The sequence below is a fragment of the Neopelma chrysocephalum genome, unplaced genomic scaffold, assembly GCF_003984885.1.
Source record: "Neopelma chrysocephalum unplaced genomic scaffold, ASM398488v2 Primary Assembly neopelma1_103b, whole genome shotgun sequence".
NCBI lineage: Eukaryota > Metazoa > Chordata > Aves > Passeriformes > Pipridae > Neopelma > Neopelma chrysocephalum.
The window spans coordinates 6,884,418-6,906,463 of record NW_020897767.1 but is presented as its reverse complement, the minus strand read 5'-3'; the positions used below and the strand labels follow the sequence as shown (position 1 = coordinate 6,906,463).

At 38.2% G+C, this 22,046-nt stretch overlaps 1 protein-coding gene across 1 annotated transcript in view; it reads left to right on the top strand.

Annotated features, from left to right (window-relative positions):
- The window catches only part of MGAT5 (alpha-1,6-mannosylglycoprotein 6-beta-N-acetylglucosaminyltransferase), a 121,480-nt gene that overhangs the window by 48,484 nt on the left and 50,950 nt on the right, over positions 1 to 22,046 (top strand). Inside the window, exons 3-5 of the mRNA XM_027695918.1 lie at positions 1,039 to 1,206; positions 14,372 to 14,448; positions 15,993 to 16,082. Coding sequence (XP_027551719.1) covers positions 1,039 to 1,206; positions 14,372 to 14,448; positions 15,993 to 16,082 — 335 coding nt within the window. The remainder of the gene's footprint in view (positions 1 to 1,038; positions 1,207 to 14,371; positions 14,449 to 15,992; positions 16,083 to 22,046) is intronic.

Here is a 22,046-nt window from a genome sequence, read left to right as displayed (position 1 = left end):
GGAATCTCTTCAGGTGTATGGAGAAATTTTCTGTTACAGATCAGAAAGTTATTTGATTCTAAAGTTCTGGAAAACAGAAAATGTATTATATGTATACACATGTAATTATTTTATGTAATTAAACGGGAAAATAATGTAAATTCCTCATGCCAAATTCTTTAATCTTTACAAGGGTAAATGAAAAAAAGAACAATACTTTCAGCATCTTGGCTTGTTGCCATTATAATTACACAGTTTACTCTGATAGTGGTCTAGCTTTCTCCTCTTGCCCACAGTTCTTTTAGCTTGCCAAACTCTCTGTGTTCCTTCAAGGAATCTGAACAAAATAAAAGCAAAAGAAAAAAATATCAGAGAGCTCTTTCTGTGTTGTTGTTTGATATGCAAACTCCTGTTATTGTTTTTTGCTTTGAACACCAAGGAAGTGCTGTCAGACCAAATAGAGGCTATCACCAAGAGACTGAAGAAAAGAAACACCTGAGTTTTGTTTTGTGAATAGGACAGAAAGGTTGGACTTAACTGTGTGTTTGGATGTTTTGCCAGCGCAGAAGCTGGTTATGTGGAGGAGATGCAGGAGAAGGGTTTTGAACTGGGGCTCAAAGCTATCCCTTTTGGAACGGGGATTTTAGTTCCCAGGTGACTGAAGAACTGACTGTTCCTCTGATAGTGCTTGAATATGGATTTAGGTGTAGACTCATTATTATTTAAGCAGCTTCTTATTTCTTGAGCTATTACAAAACATGCGTTTTTCTATTCCTATATGTGTCCCCATGAGGAAGCACACTTCACCTTGAACATGGATGTCCTTATGAGTTCCAGTGTGCTTTATAAAATGGACAGCAAGTTCCACATCCAGGGAAACTTGTATGTGAAGCTGAACAAAGTAAGGAACTTGAGTGCACAGAACTGCTAATGGCAAAGATTTGGACTGAGAAAGAGTTTATATATAATCTAGTCTCGTTCTCGTATCTGTTTTTTGATCCTGTCTGACAAATGTGCATTGCATTATTAAGCAATTTAACTTTTCGTTTTCCTTTGCAGATTTGAAGAAGACTCTTGCTGTCCTGTTGGATAATATCTTGCAGCGCATTGGGAAGCTGGAGTCCAAGGTGGAAAATCTTGTACTTAATGGAACAGGAGCAAACTCTACCAACAATACTACCACTTCTGCTCCCAGCTTAGGAGCAGTTGAAAAGCTTAATGTAGCAGGTGGGTATGGCAATTACTAAAGGTATTTATGGGCTATTTAATCTATATTTTTCTCTCTTGGCCATAACATGATTTTTCAGTGTTAAGTACGTAGAATGTCTTAGAAAACAAAATTCAAAGTCTAGCCTTTATCAACAGCAATCTGAAGTCCAAGCTCAGAGGAAGACTTTCTTCTGTGGTAACTTGAACACATGAAGAAAATCAAATTCTCTGCCAAAGGGGTACAGTCCACCTGTTTATAGTAGATGTTTTGTGCTTTAAGTGGTTTCACTTTAGAACGATGAAACTGGGCAGATGTTTTCTCTCTAAGCCTAACTATTTGGGTTGGTATGAATCAGCTGTGAAATTCCACCATATGCACCTTGTTGGTTATTAACTGAAAGAAAACATTAATTATATTTTCTACTGGTCGTGATTTAAAAATGTGCTTCCCTACAGTGCTTGATGGCTCTTAGAATTTGATACAGAGAGATTGCCTACCTGGTACCTTCATCTTATATAAAAACATGTTTTGACATGTCATTTGAAGTCACTGATTTTGTCTTCAGTGAATGGACTATTTTGTTCTGCCACCAAGTCTAAACAGATGCTGAGAGTCCTGACTAGTAGGAAGGTGTGTCTGCCCTGCTAATGATCTTTGCAGTCCCAAAAAGGGAGCAGAGCAGAAGAGTTAGGGCAACGTGGTAAATAGGTTGATAGCTGTGCTCCTAAGTCATGCCTGTGCTTGGTTTTCCTGTAAAAATATATGTTTCTGTTGAGAGGATGTTACCCACTTAAATCTGTCAAAACAGAGAAACAAATGGTACCTTTTGGTAGGGTAATGCCCTGCCCTTTGTGTCTCTCTTGCCATGTAGTAAAAATATGCTTATAGGAATTTGCAACAGCCCTTTGCATGTGTGTTTTATTACAGCTTGCCTTGTGGTACCTTTCTTTCCACCCCTGTCTCTCTTGTCTTGGTTAAAGTCAGGGCAGATTAGGAAGAAGTAGCTGAAGAGGTGTAGCACCTGCAGGTTACTAATAGGCTGAGCCATGTTGCTGCCACACGACACAGAGCACAAAGTCTTTCTTGGAAAATCTTCCACTGTGATGGAAGGTGAGGGAGTACAGCATTGTTATAGTTTCTGGGCTATATATAAAATGAGAAACGTCCCTGTATGTTTTCTTTCTGTAGCTGGACAAAAGAGAGCCTTGATGCTGTTATTTCAACAGATTTGCAGATAATTGGAAGATACATACTCATGTTGTTGCTTTAACAGTTATAGGCAAAGGTTCATTGTTCTTGTCTGACTAGAGGAAACATCTTTCATCAGTTCTTAGGGTGATTTTAATTTTGTTTGTTATTCTTGGAGTTGGCTAGATTCACAGTTCTGGAGCCTGCTAGGAGTTTTCAGTTTGCAGTGTTTGCATAGCTTTTTGCTGCCTGAGGCTTGCTCTGTGACCTCTTATTAGAGGTTCGGTTTTTTACCTTTGATTCTTGGTACACTGAGTTTAAAATGTCTGAAGAAACTATTAAACAGCAACAACAGAAAAACCTTTAGGTAACAGTTTCTTAAGTTTCAGTTTGTGTATTGTTCTGATGACTAGGTGATGTTACTGTTTAGGTATCTCCAGGCTGGATAGTACCAATGGTTAGAGTAGAGTTTGAATCTAATCTTGTGTCAAGTGCCTACTCCTCATCTATTTGAAGCAATCAGTTGCAATTACTCTGACCAGAGGCAACAAAAAGGAAATGAAAGACTTGTTTCTACTTCTGCCTTGATAGTAGTTTCCTGACAGCAAACTCTGGAAGCCGTATGATTCCAGTATAATCATAATATAAATGTCTTCTCTCTTAGGAAGGAATTTTTCAGAAAATAAGCTAGATGAGTACATTGTGATTACAATACCAGTTGCAGTGTTGGTTTTGCCTGTAGTATTTCGAAAACATCCTTTTTTTTCTTGTGCTAGAGCAATTGAGGTAATCTGAAAATTGTAGTAAAGGCATTTTGTTACCCAACAGTTTGTAATTTTCCTGGATCTGAAACATGTATGTATACAAATACACGATACTTCCATTTTTTTCTTTGGAACATTCAGCTGTTATGCTGTGATCACAGAAATCAAGCATGTTAGGATTACCCTTCCTTTCTTTACCAGCTGTAATGTTTTAATGCCGACTTCAGACAGATTCATGGTAGCTATTGTTAATAATTTTGCTCTTCCTGTCTGGACAAGAATAGAATTTATGGAGCATCCTAGTAGCATCATGTTTAATAATTTTGGTAACTTTTTAAAGACTTCTTGAGTTTATATTTTTGCAAATCTTTTCTCTTTTTTTCTTTAACCTCTGAAGTAAATTAGGCATTTAATAGCCTCATTCATCAGAGCAACAGTGCAGTGTCATTAGCAGACTTTCCTACAAGAGTCCTGCTTCCAGTGGAGCTACTTCATGCATTTAATTTTTTTGGATTGAGCTGTCACAGTACACTGAGACCTCTGATTATATAATCTGTATAAGCATGTCCCTTTACCAATGAAAGCCTTTCTGAAATAAATGGGGCTTCATGCAGACTTGAACTCACCCTAAAATCTATTGACACTGCTTGTAAACCTTGGTAGTAAATAGTGGAGTCACAAATCATCCCAAGATCTGCATTTTGTCCTCACTGACCTTGTGTAAAGTTTACTGTGTTACATACTACCCGAGTAGATAAAAGTGATAAAATAAGAAGGTGGTTATGGTGTAAGTATTTGTCCTCACTGCTGATTATGACAAACTCAAGAGCAAAACATAGTCAGTTTTAAATTATAAGAAAAATATTACGGTGACAGGCTAGAATGGTCAATCTGAATATGCCATTAGCTTTTCTTCATTGTGTATTTTCAGTGTTAATAACACTTTTATAAAAAAAAAAAAGTAGTCCTCATCTGCAAACTAGGAAAGAACAGAGATTATGATGATTAGTCAACATTTCTCCTTCCAAAGCCTCTCTGCAAGTATAGAAGTTAATAAACCAGCAAAGATTTACTTTTTTTTTTTTTTTAACACTGTTCAACAAAAGAGAGTGTAGTCTTCACTGTATAAGGTAATGGGAGCCACGAAAGCTAGTGAGATCCTGTGTTAGACTGGGACATGTTCTTACCTGGAGTTTATAATCCATTATAAATTATTTCTTGAAGGAATGAGCAATAACTTCTCTGAAAGAGCCTGACAGCAAAAGAAAAAGGAGGCACTGGCATGGGAAATAATCAAACTATTTGTCAGTTTGGAAAAAATGTCTTTGTTCTGAATTATTCATATAGCCAGAAGTTGAAGAATGTCTGGCCGAACAGTAGCCATCGTGGTTATTTGTGCCTTGTAACAGCCTAATAGAAATATTTTTACTTCTTTAAAACAGTTTTGATAGTTTTTAGCCTGTGCTTTGACCACCGTATCCTGAATGAGCAATTTATGTGATAGGTATTACTTGGTACAGAGCCCATGAAGAGTAGCCTCTTCATTACTATACTGAAACTTGAGATATGTTGGTATTTAGAGATTACCTACCATAAGAAAAATATATTATTTGACCAAGATTTATAATTGTACTTTGGGCAGACATGCAGGCATCTTAAGAATATGATTGTTTAAAACTTAAGGACTGCTTGGAAATCTAGTTATTCATTCCTTTACAAAGGTCTCTTCAACAGTTATACTCCTTATTTGGTGAGACATGGAGAAAAGTGGTTTGGGTTTGTTTTTTTTTTTTAAATTGTTCCACCTCTGGCTATCAAGTGTGATGTAGAACTGCAACGGTAGTGGTGATATCTGCCATGGAAAATACCACTCTGTGCTGGTATGGAGAGTTTTTGGCAGATAAAAGGATCTGCAGAAAATCCATCTGGATTATGCTCATTCATGATAAGAAGGTGATAACAGTTGGTAGGAGGAATTGCTGAGGATTTAGCAAAGACTGTAGCTTAACTGTCTCTGACGTAGGTGAACTCAAACTTTCTTTTGATTAAGTTTTGAGTTTTGATCACAAGGCTGGAACATTTCTCCTAATGAAGACAGGCTGAGAGACTGGGGCTGTCCAGCCTGGAGAAGAAGAGGCTCTGGGGAGACCTTAGAGCCCCGTCCAGTACCTAGAGGGGACTTACAAGAGAGATGGAGAGGGACTTCTTACAACGGCATGGAGCGACAGGACAAGAGGAGGAGGGTGGGTTTAGGTTAGATATTAGGAAGAAATTCTTTGAGTAGTGAGGCACAGGTTGCCCAGAGAGATTGTGAACACCCTATCCCTGGAGGTGTTCAAGACCAGACAGGAAGGGGATTGAAGCAACCTGGTCTGGTGGAAGATGCCCCCGCCCATGGCAGGGGGATTGGAACTAGATGATCTCTAAGGTCCCTTCCAACCCAATCCAACCCAAACCACTCTATGATTCTGTGACTCTCAATCTAATGGTTAAGTATATGTAGACTGTAGTGTGCATTCATATCCTCACTGTGTTTAGGTTTAATGTTTTTTTAGTGTGGTACTGCACCTAGTTCTTCCTCTGAAGTTAGTTTTGTGGAATGTTTCATTAAGGGAAGCCCAAGAGCAAAACAGCTTCTCTTCTCTTTTGGGTTGTATGAAAGGATAATACAGCATGAGCTCTGAGTATCATAAATGTCTTTAATCCTAGTCCTAAAGGAGCTGAGAATGGGACCTGTGCTAGAGGGTGAGGCTGCATAGATTATGTTCAAAAGCAAAGCCATGAGCGTTTGGGTAGCTTGAGTGGGAGGTTAGGTGTTACTTTTTTTTTTCCTCTTTAGATCCATGTGTAAAATCATAACCATATTTTGCTTTTTCTTCTTCCCTCCGCAAAAAGATCAAACCAGTATGGTAGTTTTGATACTGACAATTTTCAACTGCTTTTTCAGATCCTCCATTTCATTTATGAAAGAGCAAATTGTTAAGGTGCTTATGAGGCATCAGCTGATTTGTTTTGAAAGCAATAAAGTCTTCTTTCCTTCACTCTTTTCTCTCTTTATCCAAGTTATATCTGAAAAGCTTCTGAGATATTTGATAGCCATCCTTTTTGCATTTGTGGGAGGTAATATATTCCCATACCACACAGGAAAGTATTAATCTAAATCTTGGGTGTCTAGTAGATAAGAGTTTTCATCAGCCTTTAGAACAGGAAGCTTTGAGGCACAGCCACAATTGACACCCTCAAAGTTGCTGTTGCGCAGATGATTAAATGGAAATGGGGAAATATGAAACCATTGCACTTTCAAGCAGAGCTTGGCTACACAGCTGCTACTGTTGTAGCTGCATCTTTGGTTCCCTGTGACAGGCACAAGATCAGTTTGGTTTTGGCAACTTGGGTTATAACAGTTGTGCTATTCAACTATGAAAGAAATCCTTGATATTTGTGGGACAGAATTGCACTAGCATATTTCATGTATTTCATCAGATGGGGCAATCTGCTTGCACAAACATGGTCAGAGAATCAACCCTCTGTTTTCTTCATGAGAATTTCTTTTGGTAAACAGGAGGTATGGGGTTTGTGTGTTGTGGGTTAGGTTTGTTTTAGGTGGTTGGTGGAGTGTTTTTCTGAGTTGTGAACTCTTGCTGTGTTCCAGCAGCTATGGAAAAACTTTATTTAAGCAAACTAAAAGAAACTGTTTCTATTCCTCAGGCTTTAAAACATTGCTAAATAATAGTGGTATTAATTCTTAAAGTACATTTTGCAAAATAGTTTTTTAAAAATACAAATATTGATTTAAAGCAAGGGCCAAGGTGCTCTGAGGGCGCTGTCATCACTCTACTGTGCTTGTTCAGTGAAAAGCTAAATTTTTGATAATCATGACCATCTAATGCCTCAGATATTATATTTGCACTGAAAACTGTGCCAGACCGGTTGTTTACAAAGTGTTCATTTGCCTGGAAAAGGGTCGCTTCAAAGGATTTTAATTGTGTCTTTGATCCCATAAAAATGAGCAAGTGGAAGTTCAGGTTAAATCCTCCTCAGATGGCCCCTTGTATATAGCTGGTGCTTGGAAAGCTCTTGCTAAAACTAACAGCAGTTCAGTGTCAAGTTCCTGTGTGTAGCACTGCTCAGTGAGGGAGAATTTTTTTTCTATATCTGTTCAAAGTTCCCTTAGCTTTTTCTGACTTACACATTAACTTCTTCTGCTGTATTGGCTGTTGAGTTCTCTTTTAACAACTTTAGTCTTAACATCTTTAAAGTCACTCATTAGGATGCAGACTTCAGTATATACTTGTCATTTAAGACATGATGGCTTGGATGCCTGTCAGATATCTGGCATCCTTCATGAATATGTGGCAAGGCAGGCTGACAAGTCAGCTTTGGCAGTGCTGCAAGAAGGGGGTTTTTATTTAACATTATATGGTGAGAAGGACCTTTGTCATGGTGTTTCCATGTCCTTATTCTTAAAAACTTGGAGCTGCCCCACTGAAGCCTTTTAGGTTTTGGGGGGAAGACGCAGGTAACCTCATGATGAGAGGATTTGTTTCCATGGTCTCTGATGAATTTTGTTACACATATAACAGCCTTGTTAGTTTTAGCAGTCTGCAACCACACTTACAACATAGTCCTGTACTTGCAGAGACACACTAGACTAAAAAAAGCTAAGATACTGCATACTATTTTAATTTTCAAAGCTACCCTCCTATCTTGAGGACTACAGTAGGCTTTTAGTTAACATGTTGTACCTTAGAAAACAAACTGGCTGTCCCCACAGAGCATCAGTGTGTGCCAGGTGTAAGAGGATGTGGGGCTGCACTGGCTCTAATAGCCAAAATTGCAGCTTTCTCAAGGTGATGCTTTGCTTTGACTCATGTTTATTGTGCCTTATGCATTGTATTCGTTTCCCCCACTGTATATAATATTAAGAAGTTTTTCCCATTGTGCTGTCTGCCTCCCACAAAGGCAGTAGTGTGGAGGTGGAGAGATTTGTGAGCTTTCAAACCTGGCTGTCGCAGCACAGTGTAGTGGCTGTGCAGAAGACCACACGTGAATGTTTTCCGCTGCAGTGCAAAGCTGTATCACTGATGCTGGAGGGGGCTGTTAGTGGTCCCCTGGGCTGCATTTTGATTAACCACTTGACTACAACTTGAATTCTCCTAACACTGCATTGATTTCAGTGGCGTTAATGGAGCACAGCAGCACAGCAAGTATGAGGATGGACTTGCAGTAGAAAAGTTAATTTTCTTTAAATCATGCCAATGCTTTGCTACTGAAGTTTCTAAAATGTTAGTAGAAAGCATTTTGTGCTCTGCATTTAAAAGTCTTGAAACCTTTAGCTCATTTCATTGAATATGTTGTTAGTGCTTTCAGCTCACACTGCAAATTCTCTCTTAAAAGAAATCTTACCAGCTGGAGATAAAAAATGTGAATTGAATTGAGAATGTGTTAATTAGTGGGAGAAGGGAAAGGAGACCTTACACAAACTAAACTAGCCTTAACTACAGTCTGTGTCTAACCATAGATACGAGATTTCAGAACTGAAATAGAAGCAAGAGAAGAATTTCATGAATTAAAGTGAGAATAGTACTTTTATGTAATGATCAAAACCAGAAGGAGAACAGAGATAAAATTTTTCAAATAGATTTGAATGGATATGATTACTCTGACCTTGTAATACTAAGGAGGTTCCTGATTTTATGAGATCTGCTGATGACCACACTTTTGATTTGATCTATAATCTGTGCTATGTGTCATCAAAAGATACTCTAATATGCTTTTTTCCTCTAGTCTAAAAATCTGAGTTTTAGCCTCAAGGTTCCAAAGTATAACAATTTTTGTGTCATGTTATATTCTCAATATATTTCCATTCTCTAAAGAATGCTAGTTGGGCCTTAGCAGAGTAGGTGGGCTTCTGGTGTCACAGCTTGCAGCTTCAGCAGTATTGCAGCCTTTTCATTTGCTTTAACTAATATAACTATTTTAAAGCTTTTATGACAAACAGAGTACCTATCAAAGAGCAGTCACTGCTGAGTGACTAATTATAACTCTTATTCAGCTTACTGTCTTAGTGGAATATTTCTAGACTTCCTAACTGTCTGATGGAGAAAATTGAGGCAGAATTTTTTAGCCTGTTACAAAGCACATTATTTGAAGAATGTGCAATATAGGAAAGGGATAAAATATGTGCGCAGCACTCACTACTGCTCATTTTTATTGTTTTGTTAAAGAGTAACTTGGAAGCAAACAAAAAATCAATTCCCTGTCACATACTATGCTTTTAACCACATAATTCTCATCTGGGTGTTGTAGACCTTCACTAAAAAAAAACCCTTATGGGCATGGAGTTTAATTGCAAGAGACAATGAAGACCTGTACCTGTGAACTGGTGTTTAGAGAGAGCGGTGTCAAAGGCCTGGGGCTCTAGCAGGTGTAGTTGCTCATACTGAGCAACAAGGAAGAAGCATCTTTTCCCATGCAAGGTTAGGTGGCTTAGCTTAAATCTGCCATGTTGTTCATGCTGACGTGCCAGACTTTGCACTGAAATAACTGATGATTGTTCACAAGTTAATGTTCACCTGCTGTGCACTAACAATGTCTGATGCAAAGCTGTACATCATTTGTGAAGTGAACATATGGCTCCCTTCTAAACATGGGGATGGAGTTTGTTAGTTATATTTTAAACATCTCAGAACCTCACAAACAGTGCACAGTATTTAAAGAGGGTTTTTTAAATCTGTGATAGGTTGGTGTTTTATCAATATTTTTCAATTTTTCCAACATTATCTGTAACAACTGCATGCTCTTAGATTTATAACATACATTAGTGTTTTCAATTTATCAGTGCGTTGGTTTTTAATGTAACATCATATGAGATAAATGTCTAATAATTATGTCTTTGCATAACAGCAGTCAAGAGGAGATAAGCTGCTCATGACTTCAAAAACAGGTGTCTGTAAAATAGAAATTATTATCGTGTCTCACATGAAGTTTAAAGAGAAAAAAGGTTGTGTATTAACTGCTGTTGCTTTGTACTAACTTGACAGTTGCTGTATTTCTAACTTTTTTGGCTGTAAGTTCTAAGTTTTGGCTGGGAAAAGAGATCTCAGAACTTGCATTTTAAATTACATAAATCCTAATTAAGGATAAAAATCCTTGTGGTTTCTCAGATACTCTTTTTCAACAAAAGTCACTTTAATGTCTGGCTTAATAATGTATTTTTCCCCTTCAGGAAAAGACTATCCAACATGAATTTGCTAACAGCATAATACATCTATCCAGACCTTTTAATAAGAATTTTCAGCAGTTATTAGTGTTTGAGGTTTTTGTTATCTCCAAATGATGAAAAACTCTAAAGTCTTGACTTGTATTTTAATACTTGGCTTTTCATGTTTTGAAAGATCCTGATGTGTAGATCTGCATCTCCAGGGTTCCACTCTTCATCCCCCTTGTCTTTGTGATCCATTCAGAAGTGTAAATTGCTGGTATCTGGTTGAGCCTGGTCCCAGCTGTCCGTGGGATATGTAAGATTTGTTCACCTCCTGGATTCCTGTTTAAGAAGAGCCAACTCCTAGTTAGTGTGGATGGCTGAAGCCTGTGCATGAAAAAGGGAGTGAGCTGATGTGTCAGTGTGGTCCCACACTGAGCTCAAGACATGCCAGGCAGTGCTGTCCAACCATCGCTGCTCCTGCTGCTCCAGCTGTGCAGCAGGGTTTGATGAGGGCAAGCTGGACTTGGTTGTTAGTTTGTAGCTATGAGTTTGTATTTTAAGAGACTGGTCACAGCGTCCTTGACTTCAGAAATTTTAAAAGGATGATTCCTTTGTTTATAACTACAATTCAGATCAGTTAGCTTAGTGAGGATGGGAAAGGAGTCTTTTTGTTGCCCACAGGCTTAGTAGCCTGTTACCAACAGGCTCCAGCACACACTTACTGCCTAGTTAGTAGTGAGCAGCAGAAGGAGCAGAAATGTAATTCTTTGTGCAGGTTCTGATCATTAAAAGGAAAAGAAAAGTTGGGAGGGGTGTTTCTCAACCTGGAACTGTCACTGACTGTGTTCAAGAAGAAAGGTTACGACTTCAGTGCAAGTAGTAGTTGACTGGAACCATCCAAATTATTCACTAGTGAATTCAGAGTTCTGCATTGAATTCTAAGTCTTATGTGTGGAAACCAGTTCTGACTTGCCCATTTCTGCAGGCAGCGGTTGCTTTGGACAGCAATCCTTGACGTAGATGTGTTTCCAGTCTGATTGCATCAGCTGGCTTCCTGTGAAGAGATACAAAGGAAAGGCTGCTTCTCTAGGGAGTGCTCAGAGGGAACAGAGTTGCATTTCTCTGTTCCTTCTCCTGTTCTTTCACATTCATTTCCTCTTGTATGCATATATTGCTACATTTTGTTCTGCTCTGGATAATACTTTATGTAAATTGTTTCATGTTACAGTTTATATTTAAGCTTTATAGAATTGCCTTCACTATGCTATTACCTGATTAGTAGCTGTGAATGAAGCAAGTGAAAGTTATTTATGGATATAGATCTGTAGTAAGGCTGAATGGGAAGATGGAGTGGGGAGCTGGTGAGTGTGTAAAGCATCTTCATAGTCTGTGGACTATGTTGGAAAAAAGACATTTTTGAGGAAGGTGAATCCTAGGAGTGTTTACTTTTGCTGGCAAGGAGGGGAAATCTGTCAGTACTCTTGGTAATACTATTGAAGACATTAGTATTTCACCAGGCATTTCAACATGGTTAGAGGTGATAAAGGTGGGCATTAGTGTTCCGTACAATCTGTACATACAGATTATCCCAGAGAGATCAATACGCTGTTTGTCTGTAAGTCATCCCAATGGAAGAGCAAGAGTGGGGCTGCTGTGGAAAAGACCTAGTGCAGCTGGCCACAGGGGAGACCAGAAGCCTGGAAAAATCTGTAGCTTGTGCTGACAAAAATGTCCGTCTCTCCTTTTTTACTTCTTGGAATGGACAGGAACAGGGAGGGCTGGGAGGGTTGGCTTTCTGCTTGCAAAGTATCTGTATGTGGTACATACAGATAAAGCAGCTGATGGGAGCTGTTGAAGTGTGTGGCTCCTGCAATATGTGACTGTTGGAAGAGGGCAGGTTTTGTTCTTGCAAGTAGATCTTGCAAATACAGGGATCCTGTCAAACCTTGTGAGCAATAAACAGTAGCACAGATGACTGCCCATCTACAAAAACACACTTGGATGCAGAAAACCTGTTTATGCATGACAAAAGCAAACAGGTAGACTACAGTTGTGTATCTACCAAAAATGAGACCATTGTGTTTTTTTCTCTGTCTTTCTTTCTTTGACAGACCATGGGATACCCATTTAAATGCAACATGGTATTTGGCACTGAATGCTGTAAAATAAAAAGTTATACTTAAAAGGACTTCAGAAGAAGAGAGAGTTTCCTTGACTAACCTTTTGAAGTAGAAAGCCATCATATGATAGCATAATTAGTTTGAGATAGAAGAGTTTTTTTTATTTTAAATGGCAAAATTGATGGATCATTCCTGTTGGCAAGCTGTACCCAGCCGTTCAGCATTTTCAGCCCTAAATTCAATATGATGCTGAAAGTTGAACTTTCCCTGTAGTTGAGCTGCATCTCTGATGTATCATAGATTTCAGATGTCTTTTTTTATTTTAGGAAGATTTGAATTTGACATGCCTTACATAAAGCTCTTACTTTGCATTCAGGCCAGTGAGTTTGTATTAAAAAAAAAAAATCCACAAAAAGTCCCATTCTTATGTAGCTGCACTGAGTGACTTGAGAGCATACTTTTAAATTGCTGCTATCTGTATGCATGGTCTGTATGTTCTTACTCAGAGCAGAAATCAGAGCCTTAGATGTCAATGGCCTAGTCTGCAAGAATCCCACAAGGATAAGAAGACAGAGAGAATATTTTGAAAGTGCTTATTGATTTGAAATTACAAAGTCATCATACAGACTACTTCCCTTCAGTGCTATTGTCATTGGCAGTACAGCTCAGTTTGTGAAACTACTCCTGCTGCAGAGACTGCCAAAGAAGTGTCACCTTCCTGGCATGATTCTTCTTTCTCTCATCAACTCCTTTTTGCAACTCACATTTCAAGTTTTATCTTTAAAAGAAACTGTGTACCAAAAAAAAAAACTATGTGCAAAACTCCGTGCAGAAAAACCTATGTGCTGCTAGACCAGGTGGTGTTTTTTTGTGTATAATACTATAATGCAACGTTCTAACTTTTATCCACTGCTCTTGCCTCTACTCTGTTCTAATACCGCTTTTTTTCTTTTATTTATTTTCTTCTGGGCTTTCTAATTAGCATATTGTGCATAAAATCATGCACTTTTACCATAGTACAAAGTGTTCTTAGATTGATGGCTGTCTGGCTTTAATGATCTTGATTCTTGCCCATGGGAAAAGCAAGAAATTATGCGGATATAGTATAGATAACTGTGGGATGAATTACCTAAATTGAAAACCTTATCCTCCACTGCCTTTGGCAAGAATCTCTCCACTGTGGTAATAGTTTTTCTTGCCTTAAAGGCCTGAATTATAGGGTTCTTCTAAGAAAAAAGTCCCTTCCTGGAGTTGGTGTGGTAATGTCCTTTAAAACTGCTGTTTTTTCCTTGGCTCATGAGCTAGAAGTGTGTATTATACTCTTTAATGTTTTGCAATAATCTAGAATGAAAAAAATCATGGGAGACCATAGGAAATATTTCTTATGAGATGTGATATAGTGCTACTCAGTTGTAAAATTAGATAATATTGCAACATTTATTAATTGGGTCATATATCTGATGCCAAGTTTTGGATCATTGGTATTTGATAAAATGATAACAGAACTTGAAAAACTAGTTTTTATATTTAAGAGCAATATACATCTTATAAGTATTTGACAATTCAAAACAAATTGTTGCAATTAGTAGTTTTAAGCACACTTTGATTAGAAAGATGTTTTCTTCTTGTTATTCTCAGTATGGATTAGCTTAATTTTTAAGTCTTCATAGATCAGTTTTTGTAATTCAGCACTTTTACTTCAAGTCAGAGTTGAAATGTGCACAACCATTTTCTTCTATAGTCAAAAAGAAGCACAACAAGTTTAATGTTACAACAAATATTACACAGTAGGACCCTTCAGTCAGTCTGGATTGTGGATTGGTGAAAATAAAAGGCAGGATTCATTAGGCTATCTGTCAGAACTGTAAAATGAAATTCAATTATGGTCTGTGTTTTTCTTTAGATCTCATAAATGGAGCCCAAGAGCAGTGTGAATTGCCTCCTATGGATGGTTTTCCTCACTGTGAAGGGAAAATAAGGGTAAGTGAACTGGTTTGAATCTTATGTGTGTTCTGTTAAAAATTGAACGTATGTTGCAAGAGATCACTACTCGGTGACGTAAAGCAAGAACAACTGAGTCTAAAAAGAGGATCTTTAGGAGTATATGTCACTACAGCATTGCTTAACTCAAGCCTTTAATACTACTACTGCAGAGAAATAAAATGACATCCTCCTAAGACAGGGAAAAGTTGCCATATTATATTAAAATGCTATATTATTTATTGAAATGCCTTATTATTTGAATTATATCTTGTCATTCAGAAACTTCTCCTTTTTGAAAAGCCCCGTTTTTTTCCCCATGATGAGTAACTTGACATTCCCCCACCCCAGGACTGTGATTCTGTGGGTCTCTCGCTTCAACCCTTTCTCCGTTTCAGTAAAACATATGTTTACGCTTTTTTCCTCTCTTTGCCCACGTCTCTGTGTGGTTCCTGTCTTCTCCTTTTCTGTTAAAAGCATTTTGCCTCTTCTGCTCGTGAGCTAGGCAGTGCCCTAACTGTGCAGCCAGAACTCTGGGATTCACAGTGGGTTCTACTTAAATCCCATATTTTAGTAATAATGTGTTTGGAAAGGCTAAATATCCAAAGCCATCAGACTTTGGTTAGAAAGAGAAAAAAAACCAACAACCAAACAACCCCCACCAAACTTGCAGAGATGGAGTGTTTGGAGTTTTTTTCTCCAAGATACATTTCAAATGTAAGGATACTGCTTTATTGTTGTGGGTGTCACATCCTTGGAAGTGTTCAAGGCCAGGTTGGATGGGGCTTGGAGCAACCTGGTCTAGTGGAAGGTGTCCTTACCCCTGGCAGGGGGGGTTGGAACAAGGTGGTCTTTAAGGTCCCTTCCAACCCAAACCATTCTGTGATTCTATGCCTAGTGAGGTTCAATAGTAAAATTGTTGAACTACCAAAGTATTTGTGAAATTATGTTGCCTTTATTTCTCTAAATAAAATTCTTCGACTGTGATATTTTTAAAAAAATCTGTATGTTTTGAATCTCTGGCCTGTGTTTCAATCTGCTTTGACAAACTGGCCGCATAGTGGCTATGTCTTGCATTGTTTGAATATAAAAATATGAATTGCAATTAATTACTTGCTTCTGCAGAAATGGCAGATTTCTGGCAGAATTGGGCAGATTTCAATCTTGGTAACTGAAATGATCTGTTAAATTCTAGAGTGAGCATATCATGGGGAACACTCACAATGCAGCCACAGTCATGTGTCTGGATCTCAATTATATTCTCCTTTTGATATTTGTCTCTGCTTGCCTGGTTACCAGTTTGTCAGTTTGTATAAACTATGCTCACATCTGCTATGCTGTTGCTTCCCCAGTGTAACTGAAAGCAGAGATACAGCATGCTACAAAATATTAATAAAATCCCTTTTTTGTTATTTTGTAATTTTTTAATTTTTATCTGGTTGTTTATAGTCACTTTCAACTTCCTCTGTTATTCCTGAGTTTGGTGTGAAAGTTATTTCATTGTACTTAAACCTAACAGACTGTGTTTTTTTGTTCTGTTGCAGTGGATGAAAGATATGTGGCGGTCTGATCCCTGTTATGCAAGTTATGGTGTAGATGGGTCCACGTGCTCCTTTTTTATTTACCTCAGTGAGGTCAGTAATCTTTTAATCTGCAGAAGGGGAACATCATATTACCTTCAAAGTTTTGGTAACTGTACTTTTCTCAAACGAAATCATAATTTTCTTCAGAAAAACTCTATGAAGAGGAAAAACTTATTAAAACAGAATTATTATGAAATGCATTGCTATTATTCATAAGCTCTCCAGGGGTTTCTAGCCTGGAGAATTCTAATGTTTGTAACTGAAGTGATGTAAGCAGCAACTCTCCAGGGAGTCCACACTAGGTATTCTGTTAAACCCCAATATGAAGCTCAGTCTTAGATCTTTGCCTTTGAACACTTTTTCTGTTGATTTCAATGTAGCTTCTGAGGTACTAATAGGGAGGCATTTTAGGGAAGGCATTTTAGGGAAGGAAAGTGGAACTAGTTGGTAAATTGTCCTAAGCAGCATGGCCTCTTCCTGCTTGGAGACTGTGAATTGCAGGATCTGTTAAGAGAAAACAAAAACCTCTGTACATCAAGTTTTTAAGTGAAGTTGCAGTATATTGGCTGAAGTATCTATCAGAATCAAAGCTGTCCTGTACACAGCAGAGTAGGGTGCTTGTCCTGCTGGGTTTCTCTCTATTTCCTGAGCAACACTTGTTTTCCAAGAATGAATTTTGTTAATTGTTACTTGCTCTATTACTGTCTTGGAGTGTGTGTGCCAGAAGCAGTCAAGTGTGTTTGATCACTTGACTCTTATTAGTAAAATTTCAATAACTTGCAGCAACTGATCTTATGGGTAGTATTGATATCTAGTGGGTTACTGCTTGTAAAGAACTGCAAGAGCCAATGTGGCTGCAGAATTGAAAACTAATATTAATTTCCTAGCTTCTGCGGGATTGGCAGTGTGAGACTGGTTTTTTAAATTATATATCTGAGATTAAAACAGTAAGTCTATTATAATAAGTGACTCAGTTGTAATGAAAGCAGTTGCTGTTAATTTACTCAGTTGACTGTCATTGAACTTTTGATGGCATTGCTTGCAGCAACAATAGTTTAATGCATTTCCAAAACATGTATCTGAAGACATGAAAAAGGCTGGGTTGAATCATAGTTTTGACTCATTGCATTTCCAGTACCAAGTGTTGATTTATTCATGGGCTGTGAAACTGGAGAAGGAAAAGATACAGGATGACTATATTATTTATCTTGTTGTTTATCATAGAAGTTAGAGATTTGTTTTCATAATCATCTGAGGTTGATCTAAGTCTTCTACTAGAAGGTCTTGTTTTAACATCAGCAGAGTTATGTTTGGTCATTAGTATTCTGTCAACCAGCAGGTGCTTCATGTTTTTAATGCAGATATATCTTAAAAATGAAGATATATTTCAACTGAATGAGGGAATCTAACATTCTTCAATGACATTTATTATTTGTATTTCTGTTAAACCACAGTTTTTTACACGACAATCTTCTCTGATCATCAGTTTTGAAAACTCAGTCAATGCTGTTAGCTTTTTCATAATTGATCTTTCATGGCCAAATGTGAGCTGACTTACAGAGGCCAAATGGTTGTTTTTTCCAGGGTCTCGGGATTTGAATTTTTTCTTTAAGCAGCAATATTAAATTTGGGCAACTTTTCATTTCATGAAGGAACAACAGTGCAATTAGTCTGTGCATATTTGGCAACTCCAGACAAAGGTCTTGTCCTTCTTTTTGTAAAGTGTTTTCTTAAGACAGAATGTAAAACTAATATTGGGTGAGCATGTTATTAACCTTGAGTTTAAATTTGGCATTCTTAATCCTATGATTAATTTAATGATTAATGCCCAGCAGCAGAGGTTGAAAGCTTAAATGTTTGCGAATGCAAGCGTGAAATGAAATTCTAATAACACCACAATGATATGGATTTATGAGGTGTGTTGGCTGCTAGGGATAACTTGGAAATGCTGTTGCTAGAGTAATTTGTCAAAGTGGACAGTGATGAAGAGTTGACAGTTTATAGTATGGTTGCAGAGCTGAATGATAAATGTGTCTACAAAGCTCTCAAGTCAAAACTACTGATTTAAAATATTAAAATGCATTAGGGTACTGGAAAGGATATTACTCCTAAGATTTTTCTTTTTTTTACTTCAGGGTTACAGTATAGGAGTAAGATGGTTGTGTGCGTGCACGCTGTGTTTGAAAAGGCAATGTATGCATCAAATTCTGCACAACCTCAGTTTGAAAAGACAAAATGTGCATCAAATGGTGCATATGTCTACTTTTGCTCTACAATCTAGTGTGACAAGTGTCTGTGCTCTGTCATACTGTTTTGGATCTACCTTTTCCTTCTGAAGCAGTTCAGTTAGGGTATTACATTATGCTCATCTAGTACTCTTTGTTATGTAATTTTAAACTTGTAAACAATGGAGCCCAAAATATGGCATTTTGGTTTGTAATATGGGTCAGAACCACAGAGGCATAAAGTAACTTGCCCACAGTTTATGTTAAGCTTTAGAAACAAATGGTTGGAATAAAACCCAGCCTTCGGATATCAGTCGTGCTCTTGTTAAGTCTCTGCCATGTGTGTTTGCAAAATAGAAATAGCACTGTCAAAGTTCAGGCTGTCCCATGTCTTCTCTTCTGAAGAGCCTGCACAAGTTCAGGTATTAGGAGTTCTACCTCCTCTGCCTTGTTTTGGATGGCACTCCTGCAGAAACAGGAACCGCTCTTCTCCAGTGCTCTTGTGTCCTACCTGCTGTACCAGAATGTGGCAAGTGTGGCGAACCAAGGAAAGCAAGAAGCAATCCAGCACGTTCAGGCTTATGTTTTTGATTTAAAGCTGTCCCCCATACAAACTTGCAGATGAAGCTGCAAGAAATTTTGCGCTTGTGTCTTGCCGTTTTGCTGCAGGCACTGGATCATTCCTGATGCGTGACAGGCAACTGTGTGGTCATAGAATCACAGAATGGCTTCGGTTGGAAGGGACCTTAAAACTTAACAACCCACTGTCATGGGCAATGACACCTTCCATTAGTCCACGTTGCTCCAAGCCCCATCCAGCCTGGCCTTGGACACTTCCAGGGATGGGGCATCCACAGCCTGTCTGGGCGACCTCTGCTCGGGCCTCACCACCCTCTGGTCTTCAAAACACTAATTGTGCTGGAGCCTTTGAAGACTGGAGGAGACACAAATGGTCCGAATAGCAAAAAGAGATTCTAACACAGTCTTGAACAGAGCAAGACAGGGATTAGAAACAGCACAAATTAAAAAGCAAGTTAAATTAATGCTAAAGTATCTGGATGGTTGAACTTGCTTCCTTTTAACCATGATGCAAACTTGCCCATAGAGAAGTTACTTTCTTTTAATTTAGTTATGAAACAGGCAGTTTTTTAACACTGTAATGGCATTGACACGGTTATAATTTTCATGGATGGCATTGCCTCTGGGGAAAAACGTGAAAAAATTAATTTCTAGGCAGTACCAAAATATATTTCACTGCAAAATGTCAGTTTGCAGCTGAAGAAGGAAGTTTTTAAAAATATCTTCTAGAAAATGAATTTTTCATACTGTTTTCCAGCTTTTACGAAAAAATGAAGAGGGCTTATAGCTCTTTTTTTTTCTTTTTCTTTATCTGCGTATTTGCTTTCTCTGAGAGGAGTGCCTTCCACACAGGAGTGGGGCTCGTGCTGTGCCTGGTGGTCAGCAGGGAGCTGTGATGCAAGTTACTACCTCCCAGGGATCATGACACTGGTGTTTACTTGCTGGAGCCAGGCAGGTCTCTCTAAAATCCCAGACTTTGGATCTCCAACTCCCCTTTCAGGTGCAAGTGTAATTTTTGGTATCCATCTTGGAATCCAGTGCTTCAAAAGACTTAAAACTGTTTTGAATTCCAGTCTTTCAGACTCCTGTAGCTTTTGCACATTTGCTAATACACTGCTGCAGAGAATTCTTGTTTTCAGTCCTTCACACTTGGTGGAAACAGAACATTGGTTGTGGGAGTATTTTTCTTTACACTGTTATTTCTGCTTTGAGGGATAAAGCAGAAAAATACAAACCAAAGGTGATTTTGAACATAGGTTTGTTTCCAGAATGAAAGTTGTAGTCTGAGGCACATTTTAGTGAAAACTCCTGAGAATCATAATTATAGAGGTTCCTTAAATCCTTGTTGGTTTTCTATTTTACTGCAGTTTGCTCACATTATGTGGAAGTCCCCTGTCCACAACTTTGGCTCCCTGTGTAAGCTAATCCATGACATGGAGTTAATGGTTTACATTTCTTCAGTGTAATGTAACATCAAACCAGCTTCTTTGAATTCTATGCAAATACTCAGAAATTTGACAAGAACTGTGTTGTCTTCTGAAATGTAAAGCAGCAAAAGTTCAGACTTATTTAGTCATCTTACAAATGTCCCTAAGAAATTGAAATGCTGATGATAGTCAGCACTTTGTCCCCGAATTGTCTATTAGTGTATTGGCCTGAATTTGGGTGACTTGTTCTCAGTTACCTTTTCTGCTTCTGTCACCTTAAACTAGGATTAGTCTTTTTATGTCTTGTTGGAAAAGGCATAAATGCCAGTGTAAAAGACTTATCAAATTTAGTGGACATTACTGAAGTTAGATGAGAGACCATTTGTTGCAACTTGATTATGTATGAAATGTTGTGTTGCAATGTCACTGAGGCTGTGGGTACCCAACACCCAATGTTTGAGATTGTCTTTGGAAACAACAAAATCTTAAGTTACCTGTACACTCCTCCATTTCACTAAACAGGCAGTCAGTCATCTTGCACGCTGCAGATTCTGTAACACCTTCAAAATGACTACTTGTCACTGAGGAAATGCTAAACAAAATACTGGAGTTGAGAAAGTCACCTTCCCAATGGAATCAGTTCTTTGACATTAAATTCTCAAAGGAATTTTTAAGTGAACCTTACACGTTCTCTTCTCTGCCTGCCTTCATGCTGCCTAATAAATTTAAAGACAAACCTTCTTTCACCAGATATTGCACTGTTTGGGGGGGGTTTGTGTGTATTTTTCACTCTGGGACTGATGTAAGATACTTAAGATCAGCACTGTACCATGGATAGGAGTACACTGAGCAGTAGTGTGTTCACCTGATCTGCAAAGAAAGTTGCTTTATCTTCCCCATAGATGGGCTGCACCTGCCCTTTAGAAGAATCCAAAATGAAGATTATCCCAGGTGCTCAGAGAGTGTACCCTTCAGCCTCTGCTTTATTCAGCTCCCACTGTGACTCTTTAAAAGCATAAAGGACTTTCTGAAATTTTGGATTTGGAGAGCTGCTGGCAGAGTATACTTTGATTTAATGTGGAAGATGCTCAGACTACTCCAGTGCTACAGATGTTTGCCAGGTTCTTATAACTGTGCTTGAAGTACTTGCTCTGTAATAGAGTCAAGTGCTGCAATCTCTACCTCAGTTTCAGTGAGTTTCTGAAGAAGAGTTACTGGAATACCTGCAAAGCTTCTATAGAACATACTCTTCAAATTTCTTAGGTTTTCTTGTTTGGGTTTTTTTTGTCATAAATGTAACCATTTACACCTCAAAGCAATTCAGAACACCAGCTTTTCGCTAATACCTTGAATCATGTAGCACTTAAATTTTGAACTTCTAAACTGCCACGCAGCTTAACCTTAAGGAGCTGGCTGTATATACTCCAGGCAGGGCTGTGACTAATGTGATTCAAAACCAAGGAGGGAACACTTGACTTCTCAGGTGGACATAACTTCCTGAGCATGATCAAAGACCACCTAATGCATTTGATTGGCATAGAATTCAGTACCAGCTACAGGAGGCACAGCTGGTCTGATTCGAAAATACAACGGCACAAAGATAAATATAGTGTGTTCTGAATAATAGCTTAGCATTTATATCACTCATCCAAAAAATGGTCTGTCTTCAGATCTGCAATTGCTGCTTCCCAACAGTCGTCTTTGACTGCTAATCCGTCTGGTGTCACATCCTTCCTGTTAAATCATTTAAATGACAGTACAACAGTTGGTGACTATGGAGACCA